The 10,563-nt window shown below is 38.9% G+C and overlaps 1 protein-coding gene across 5 annotated transcripts in view; it reads left to right on the plus strand.

Annotated features, from left to right (window-relative positions):
- The first annotated feature begins 288 nt into the window (after window positions 1–288).
- LOC105448349 (peripheral plasma membrane protein CASK-like) overlaps window positions 289–10,563 on the plus strand; it is a 95,444-nt gene continuing 85,169 nt past the window's right edge. For 4 of the 5 annotated variants that reach the window (XM_011686868.1, XM_011686870.1, XM_011686872.1 and 1 more), the window contains exon 1: window positions 2,625–2,894. In XM_011686868.1, the coding sequence (XP_011685170.1) occupies window positions 2,836–2,894 (59 nt within the window). In that variant the 5' untranslated portion in view covers window positions 2,625–2,835. Of the gene's footprint in view, window positions 938–2,624; window positions 2,895–10,563 lie in introns of those variants that run through there. The other variant, XM_011686869.1, reaches the window with a different exon arrangement.

Genomic DNA, 10,563 nt, shown 5'->3' on the forward strand with positions numbered 1-10,563 from the left:
CTGGATCTTATTTAAATTCTATAGTGAGGTTCAATGAATCGCTGGGTCACGTTGATCGGTGAACTTACCGACGTGTCTGATTAGTCAGATACGTGTCGATCTGACAAAATCAGACATGTCGGTAAAATCATCGATCTATGTGACCCAGCGATTCATAGAACCTCACTATCCCAAGGGCAGATGAGACGACGCCCGATCGTCGCGATGTGATTGGTTCCTTGAGTTTCTTCAGTTTGAAATTTCTCAAGATCGCAGTTGCGCGATTTGCGCGCCCAAAACGTCAGTGTCGTTAGTTCTAGAAACAATGGAAGCATGCCGGGACGATGCGGTCGCATGCATCCAAGTGTATCTCTGTATCTCTGATCGCTATCGGTATCGTTTAAAAGAGTATCTCGCGTGTGAATACAGCGTGTACGGATGGATATATACATGATGGAATGCAGTGAAGGAATACAGTGAAGGAATACAGTGACGGAATGCAGTGATGGAATGCAGTGACGGAATGCAGTGACGGAATGCAGTGAAGGAATACAGTGAAGGAATACAGTGTTGGAATGCAGTGAAGGATTGCAGTGACGGAATGCAGTGAAGGAATACAGTGTTGGAATGCAGTGAAGGAATACAGTGTTGGAATGCAGTGACGGAATGCAGTGACGGAATGCAGTGACGGAATGCAGTGAAGGAATACAGTGTTGGAATGCAGTGAAGGAATACAGTGTTGGAATGCAGTGTGATGCAGTGTGTTTTGTGTATACGTGTGGATCACGAGCTGTGCTTCGTGTGATGCGTCGGAGTACCGGCGATCCGGAGCTCTTGTGCTCCGTGGAGCATCGACCAAGGAGCTGCCGTTCTAACCTAGCCGTTCTAGGATATTTTGGATGTTCTGCTCTAAATACAACCAGGAATGCCAGGATACGTGTGCAAGGATCATCGCCAGGTAATTTATGCATGTACTGATAATCAGAAATTAAGATCTGCGACTAATTCGTCGAGCTGTCTCAATTTTCAACACGAGAAAAAACGTATACGGCTATCACTGCGCCCTGCGTTCCGTTAATTCGCGATCCGGTGGTGAATTTTGACACTTTCAGGTCGTACGGCGTTGATCCGATGGAAAATCCGATGTCGGATACAGTTTTTTGACAGATAAGGCGACAGATTCGTCAAGTGCGATCCGCGCGATCATAGGGACGCTTAGCTAAATGTTACTGTTCAGTGCAATATGGCAGATGTGCGACAGTTTATTAGGTGACTTTCACGCGATCGTACTACCCACGCCATCCACACAGCGGTCCTTTCGCGAAATGAAAACGCGACATCGATATTATCGACTCTCGAATAGATGCATACCATGCATATATCAATTAATGCGCAAGAAAATAGCTTTCCTATGTATGGTAATATAGTATGTATAAAAATTTTCGCGTGCGACTGAAAAGAGAGAACGCGGTCGGCAAATGTACCGATTGTGCCGTCGAAAAGACGGCAGAAGGTAACATATCTCAATCTCGCGCGAATCGCGGATGGTTAACTGGAGGATATCCACACCGGTCTAGAAGCGTGTTACGCATATACTCGGCGAGCGGAGCGACGAAAGGAGGTAGAGGAGCGTGTTAAAGCGCAAAAGGTTGCGAGCAAAGAGAGGCAGGCGCCACGCCCGCCCCTCCAACCGTGGTTGGAACAGTTGGGTCGCAGAGGGGGCGTCGGAGGAGAACGACTGGCAGTCGGCGCAGCCGCCCGCCGCGTTTTATGCAACCAGTCTTGCTTCGGAGCGAGCGAATCCACTGCTCCGGTCTTTGACGGACGGGGTAACGTGTGCACAGTGCTCTATCCGTTATTGTCCGCCGTCGTCTCTCCCGCCCGCGCATCGTGCGTATACGTAACGTGCGTGTCCGCGGCTCTCCCGGCGAGAGGGACACCGCACACACACATACATACACACACACCACACGCACATACAGGGGGGGGACTCTGCACGGGATCCCGGTTCCTCGGTCGCGCTTTTGAGGCAGGTCACGACGGGGGCCTGCACTCTAACCGAGCCTGGGCGTAATATCGCGCGCCGTCCGTGTTCTCCCGTGCGCGCCGACTTTGCCGGCGAGCGAGGCGAACGAGCGAGCGAGCTCAGCGCGCCACGGAAAGGTGACAACAAGGCGGTGTCGTCGGCGGTGCTCGCCCGATATTGTATCGCTCCGCGCACAGAGCTGCGCCACACGTACGAGTCACGATCGCACCCTGCAGTGGTACAGTGTTGGCTCGTGTCCGCCGACAGAGTGTCAGTGCAACGGCGGTCGGTGGTGTGCTGGCACACGGCTGCATTATCCGCGACTGTGTGTGCGTGCATATGTGCGTGACGTGTGCGTAAAAGCAAGAGAGCGACAGGCCGGCGGCGGTGAACGTGGTGCAAGAGAGAGGGACGGGCGCGACTGCGACAGCGATGCGGCCGTGAATCCTCGATACGTGGCTGCGCTCACGCCGCGTGTACTCCACACGACACGGATACAACGACAACAACGACGACGACAACGAGGACGAGGACGAGAACGACGAAGACGAAGACGAAGACGAAGACGTCGACGGCGACGACGACGACGACGACGACGACGACGACGACGACGACGACGGCGACGACGGCGGCGGCGGTGACGGCGACGATAACAACGTCAACCACGACGACGTTGATCGGGCAACTACGACCGGAGCGACATAAAAAGGCGCGTACTTGCACGCGCTCCGAATTGTCACGCATTCACGTAACCGCGACGCGTCTCCTGACGCGTGCAGGCTCCTAGCTCGGTCGACTCCTTCGACCTCCTCCTCTCCCTCGTCGTCACTATGGCGGACGACGAGGTTCTCTTCGACGATGTTTACGAGCTCTGCGAGATTATCGGCAAGTGAGTAACGAGAATCCCAGCCAGGGTGAGCGAGAGAATGAGGGAGAGAGCGCAAGAATCTGCGAGTTAAGGGTGTAAGGAGGGTGCTGCGCGAGAGAGAAAGCGTGATGCGATTGGATGAACGGCAGTGGGCGGAGGTTACTTTGAGCGTGTTGGTCGCGTGCGTCTATATGTGCATGCGTTTCATCCCCGCGGCTGCGCGTATGTGGTACCCTGCCGAACAGGGAAAATAATGCCCGTGTACGCGCACAGAGACACCTCCCTCCCCTCCGTACACATTGGTGTGACACAGAACGAGTGAGTAACGATGCATATATAGGGTAGGGGCAAGAGATGCGAGAGTCAAGTGAGGAAGACGAGTCAGGCGTCGCGTGTGCGAGTTCCCGTTTGCCTCCAGTTTCCACCTTCGTCAAATTCCACATCCAGTAACTCGACCCGCCACGCATGCTTACGCGGCGAATAAAATTGTATCATTTTCCTGCGTTATTCCCGCGTGCGACGACGTTACATATAAATTGGTATGCTCCGCTTATTAACTTGTTACGCGTTAATCGATATACATCCGAGATATACTGATATCTCGCAAAGTTAATAATGCAACTATTACTTAACGTAATCTTAAACGGCTCCTTATCGCTCGCGATAGACCTTTTTTTTTTATCAGACCTTTAGAACTTGAACTTGTGTGTGGAAAGAATTTTTAAGTTCTAGAGAGATTAGAATCAAGTAATGCAACTGTTACTTAACGTACTCTTAAATGGCTCCTTATCTCGCGATAGACTTTTTTTTTATCAGACCCTTCGAACTTGAACTTGTCTCTGGAAAGAATTCTCAAGTTCTAGAGAGATTAGAATTAAATGTTTTCTAAATTGATGAATGTATAGATGTATGCTTTCAATAAGGTTTTGATGGTTCGTGCTATATCTCTTTCAAAATAAATGGTTTACTTGACATATTGGCAACAGCTCATTTGTCTGTCAGGTCTGTCTGTCGATAAATCATTTATCTGGACCTTTACGTGTTCAAGATAGACTTTTCCAATTTGCTCAGAAGACAAGATTATTGTTCAATTACGAAAAAACATGCAGAAGTGTTGAAATATGCCTTTTTATAAAAGTGAATAAGAAAAATAGACGACTAAAAAATGAAACAATTTAGAGATCTAATAAAAAGTATTTAAAGCTCGAGCAAGGTCTTGAAGAAAGACCTTGAGTTTTTTTCAGATTACATGATAGTTGTTGCATAACTAGAAATGTCTATCTCTGTCACTTCTGTTTAGGAATTTATATTAAAATCTTTAAAGAAATTTGTAAAGAGATTATATCCGGATTGATATAAAGAAAAAATAGGAAAATATGCGAAAAATTTGCACGAAGATTTAGTTAAAGCCTCTAATGATCGACTCTCGTATTACTATGTTAGTGACGATCGATATTGCCAAAACGGTTTATTTAATCTGCTGAAAGACTATAGCTTGAAAAGCAGAGATTGCTGTCACAGAAACGCAATTTCGTTTGTATCGGAAGCCAATACTTGATTTATCATTCAATTGGCTAACCTTCATGCCAAAATAATATATGTCACCAGCTGCAACTAAAGCTGTCACAAAGGCATAGGCTGTTCGACGATCATCGACTTATAACTCGGATTTTATTTTCTGGCTGTCTTAATTATATATAGCTTACAATTATCATGTTACAAACGATACACTACAATTTCATTTTATCAGAATCGACATGAGATTTTAGATATTAATTGAAAAAATTTTAAATATGTTAGGAGCATAAATTAATTACTAACACTCCTTAAAATTACGTAAGATTTTTATTAACTATTGAACATTTGAAAGAAGATGACTTGAAATATTACACTATCTTTTTTCGAAAGAAGAACATTTGTATATGTCGCAATTTAGTAGAATGTAATTTATGAGAGAGAGAGAGAGAGAGAAATTATCATTCAAACATACATTTTTACAGACTTAAAACATATTTATCATACATTTTACTACTCTAATCAGCGTACGATGTGTATCATGTCAAATGTACATGAATCTAATACATAACAATTTATTTTATTTTTATTTCTGTCATTGTAATAGATTTTTGGTAATAGATTTTCTTGTCAACTGAAAAATAACACATTATTCGGTATGCACTTTTCGTATTATTTTTGCTAAAAGCTATTTATTAAGACATTTAATTACATATATTGTCACACGATATTAACTCATTCAAATTTGAAATTCTGATAAATTGATGTCAATATCACAATCTATCTCCATTATGCACATTGAAGATATCAAACTCGCTAATTAAATCATGTTTACAAATTGATCGATCAGAGAATATACAATATACAATAGATAGTTCAATCTTTTAATATTGCGCGCGTGACAATATCATGTAATTAAATGTCTTAATAAATAGCTTTTAGCAAAAATAATACGAAAAGTGCATACCGAATAATGTGTTATTTTTCAGTTGACAAGAAAACCTATTACCAAAAATCTATTACAATGACAGAAATAAAAATAAAATAAATTGTTATGTATTAGATTCATGTACATTTGACATGATACGCATCGTACGCTGATTAGAGTAGTAAAATGTATGATAAATATGTTTTAAGTCTGTAAAAATGTATGTTTGAATGATAATTTCTCTCTCTCAAAAAAAAGGAAAGACAATAAATTGTAGCGTATCGTTTATAACATGATAATTGTAAGCTATATATAATTAAGACAGCCAGAAAATAAAATCCGAGTTATAAGTCGATGATCGTAGGGAACATTTACTTTTTTTTTAAATGATAAATTTTGAAATTATTGAGGTTTGTAAGTAGTAATTAAACAATGTACGATAACGATTTGTTTTTGTTGTCGAACAAATTGGAATTTATTCAATTACATATAATATCAATTTCTTGCTATTTTCAACTGTGTAATTAAGTAGAAACGCTTTGTCGCGTAACAATTGGTGCAGAAACATTTCAATGGGGACAGTTTGAAGAGATCATCCTACATACATATGCCTACATGTGAATCCCGTCAATTAAATTCAGCATGAGGTTATCGAGAAGTGGCGCATTCTTCGTTCGTTACAGTTAATTGAATTCGCACAGCCGACGCTCTTTTCTGCGTCAATTGAACTTAAATGCTGTAAGCTATAGTTCACACAAATGGTTCTTTTAAAGTCGTTTTCAATCGAGCGCTGCAAGGATTTTGTCCTGCATTTAAAATACTACGAAGTATAATACGAAACGCAACGACTTTAGACTTTGTGTATGTGTGTGTGTGTGTGTATGTATTATATTTCAATTCGTAGCCATTGAATGTTCTCTAACAGTTTTCAACTTTGCAACTCTTATAATTAAATTTCCAATCAGCTAAATAAATATTTAGTACGCTTCAACTTTTTCGCAGGACGAAATGGGTCCATAAAAGACTGTGTACACAACATTTAATTCATATTGCAGCCGCTACAAGCTGTGCAATTGAGTTTCCAAATGAATTATTTATCGTGCGAGTAATATATTATTCCTTGTAAAACAGAAGAAAAATATTTAAAAACAGATAAAGATATGCAATCAGCTGGACACACGAGAATAAAATTATTATTAATGTTGCACATTTGTTTCTTTGTGGACGTTATCAGTTAATAAATATAAGGATCAGTTTTATCGGGAGCTGTTGTGGAAATAGAACAGAGTTCCTATTGAACAGAAGCCCTCGACACTTTTGCCTCGATGCTCCATCGCCTCGCTGGAGAGCGAAAGCACCGAGAAATCCCCAGAATGCTTCAACGGTTTTAAATCTCGATGCGGACATGTACGAGGCGAAATACGAGGCGGCGTGCTCTGCTTTTACGATTCACGCCCTACTTTTTATTTGTCTCGCAAACTCTCAGACGGAACGCCCTATGTGTGTTCGCGCGCATTCTTCAAAAGATAGGATAAACTCTTACCCCTATGAAATTTGCCCTTGAACTTAATTACGCGGATCGACTTTTTGTTCCTTCTTCGATTAGTGAAATTATGTTATATTATTCTGTTTGCCATTCTCAAATTGTCATTTGACATTACAATTAATTATTTATATAGGTAATTTGCTCGAGTAATTCGATATCCGAGCAATGATAAAATAAGTGCGTGACAATTAAATTACATTAACGAAAAGTCTTGCACTCGATGAAAGTGTCAATAGATGCTTTAAATTCGTAGCGATACCAATCTTATATTGTACATACATATTTAAAAAATACATGAATGAATATTAAAATATGCTTTCATAGAAATTTAAAATACATGAGAATTTATATTAATTTATTTGCTGTACACACGCACATTTTGTATTTTATTTATATATTTAATATTTAAAAATGCCTTTAAGGCTGAAAATATTGTGTTCTTTTCACTATAATAGAAATTATCGTAATACAAATGTAGGTGGTGCAACACATCTTAAATTGAAGTTTTTTTATTTATTTTAATGAATACATTATATTTTGTTCTGTTAAGAATATTGGAATTAAAATCGAGATTAAAATTTAACATGTTTATTATTTTAACTCTGTTTTGAGATAATAATGTAACAATAAAACAATATTTTTTTATTTAATATTGATTATAAAGATACATTATGAGATTGAACAAAATTTACTGTGATGATTAATAAATCAGTAACTTAATAATATTTACAACAGATAGATGGAATACAAATACAGAATAATAAATATATGAAAAATATATGTGGGAAAATTTATATACAAATATACGATATATTCAACACTTTCTGCAATAACGAAATATTTTAATGAAATTCTAATATCTGGAGAAAAAAATCCACAAGAGGAAAAAGTTTTTACTTTTATTCAGACGTGCATATTCAGCACACTATTTACGTCTGCATGCAATATTTTTTCTGCGAGGTCTCTATGTAAAATCGTGTTCTAGATAATCGCTTAAAATTTTTAATCTTTCGAAATAAATTCTGTTTTATGTCTCGAAGATAAAACTAGCTTGTCTCGAATTTACATATAATTTCTCAACACCTGATATGTGACATATCGACACACATGACTGATTCTTGCTTTAAAGCATGATAATAATTTCTCTAGAGAAATTTATCTCGATAAAAAGTTATTTCCGCGTTACTGACTTTCATGACACTGTAATAACTCATTTGTTTTCGAAATATTATTTTGGTGTATTTTGATATTGAGCCAACTAATATATGGGTCACTGCGATCCAGTAAGCTTTATTTTGCATCAACTTTGCCAGATTTTCTATTAAACTAAATTAATATTGGATGTTGATATATCCTTCATCCATACAATATTAAGTACATATAAATATCGTTCGATATATATATATATTTTTTTTTTTATAAATATTGTTATATTACGATTATAAAAAAATATTGCTACAGTATAATTACGAATAAACCAAATTAGAGACATAATATTATATGAATTCCAAGCGCATTTTCACAAATATATTATTCAATAAAGTTGCTAACATCTCTATATTCACTATTACGAATACACGGATGTTGCCTTCCAGTTATCGACACCTCGCTCCTATCGAAGATAAAGTATCTGCTTAGTATGTTCAGTAAAGTATCGTTACACTTTGACTTATAGAGATGTGCTGGTTAAAACTTGTGCTAGATAATCTATACCGTATAAATAATCCATTATTGCAATGTTTTCGTTTCTATTTTACAGTTCCTCGATTTTTTTTATTTATATTATTTTTAACGGATCTATATTTGATTAAGTCTACATATAGATATATAAAAATCTAGAATTATAAGAACTAATTTATCGTGGTTACTAATATCTTTTCGTAATGCTGCCACAATACGTATAAATACGGTACCAAGTGATGATTCGCTCATGTTACATTAGAATACCGATCACATCGTATGGCGGTATAACGGACACCGCCTTTTGTAGATCAGCGACGCTGCAGGCGTAAGAGATAGCCAAGCGTGATGATATCGCGCGGGCTCCTGGCCAGTCAGTTGATCTTCTCTCGCTGATATCTGTACCGAGATATACGTCGTCTGTGACTAATGTGATGAACGGATCGTTGAGACCCACAAACGTCGTACTCCGCTTGCTCAATGGATCGTAGATGACTTTCCAATAGAACTTGGTACGGGCATGACTGCGTCCTTGGCGTGCAGATATACGGGCTGCTGAATGCCATCAATGTCCTCCCATGGTCATCTGATCGTGCATCCCCGTGTAAACGTCGAGGTCCACACAGCGGTTGGCGGCGAAGCGTCCCTGACGCTGAATTCCAGCTAGGAAATTCCAATTACTTAGCGTTAAAGATCTGCTACTCTGAGGCGCGGATATTCAAATACCAAAGTAAAAAGTTGACTTCTTCTGGACGCCGTAGACGAAGTCTGCTTTAAGCCGTCATATGTTCGTGGGAAAGAAACTGCTGCGACTTCTTCAATCCAACTTGGTCGAACTCAGAATACTGGCGAGCGTATATCCGGGTAACTGGGTTTCGAATCTGCACAGATAGTCCGTATCGCAGGATAAAATTTTTCCGTTAGGAACTCGAATGGTCTGAAACATGCAGTCAGCAGCCATGTGTACAAATGGTAGATATGTTTTTTCCATTGGTGATTGTAATAAAAAAAATTTTTTTTTTAAATTATATTAAAAAAGCACTGTGAACTAATCTATTCTAACAATAAACGGATGATCTCTCTGATTATCAAAATTTTATTAGATATTGATGAATGTAGATATTAATATTAAATTAAATTATACTTCATTTTCATTAAAATTTCTTAAAATTTAATATTAAACAATTATTTTATCCGAAGATCTCATAAAAAGAAGAACTATCGAATAGAGAATCAATCGATCATTAAAAACTCTCACTTGGAATATTTCTTTTGATAACTTCTAATTATACTTTCGTCATCTTGAACTTTATGCAGTATGTCATATATGTCATTTTGTCATAATTCAATAGCACGAATGAAGGTGTCGCTCACGTTGAAACCAATTTCGATGAGTCTGCCAAAGCAAGGCGGTCCGTGCATAGTGCATAGTGCATAGTGCATTAAGCATAGTGCTCGAGGTAAAATTTGCGAACTATATGGGTCGAGAAATGCTCGTAAATACCGTTCATCTCAATCTTACCTCCTACGTAAACTGCTTCGATCTCCCCTTGCCCCAACTTTCGTTTTTTTTTATTTTTTTTATTTTTTAATAATTATCTCTCTGGGCATATATGGGTCATGAAGTTATTCGCGGATATTCATAATGTTCCAATATTCTTATTCAGACACCAGATCGCATATTCTTTCTTTAAGTTCAATGATCGAGGCTCCTTAAAATTGCTGTATTTGTACAAATTATGCAGTCGACATCTGAGAATTATTATCGTGATGGCATGATTGTAAGACAACAATTTTCGCGAATGTTTAACGACAAAATTGTAAAATAAGTGGATAATTCGCCAACATTAATTGAATTTGCAATTGCTGAAGTGTTATAACACGCAAGAAATGAAATAACCGCTAACATGATCACAAGTCTTATTATTCCAAAATCTAAATTGCAAGCAATAAGCGACTCAATGATAATGTGCAGAGAGAGAGAGAGAGAGAGAGAGAGAGAGAGAGAGAGAGAGAGACGA

The sequence above is a fragment of the Wasmannia auropunctata genome, unplaced genomic scaffold (assembly GCF_000956235.1).
Source record: "Wasmannia auropunctata unplaced genomic scaffold, wasmannia.A_1.0 LD336088.1, whole genome shotgun sequence".
Taxonomy (NCBI): domain Eukaryota; kingdom Metazoa; phylum Arthropoda; class Insecta; order Hymenoptera; family Formicidae; genus Wasmannia; species Wasmannia auropunctata.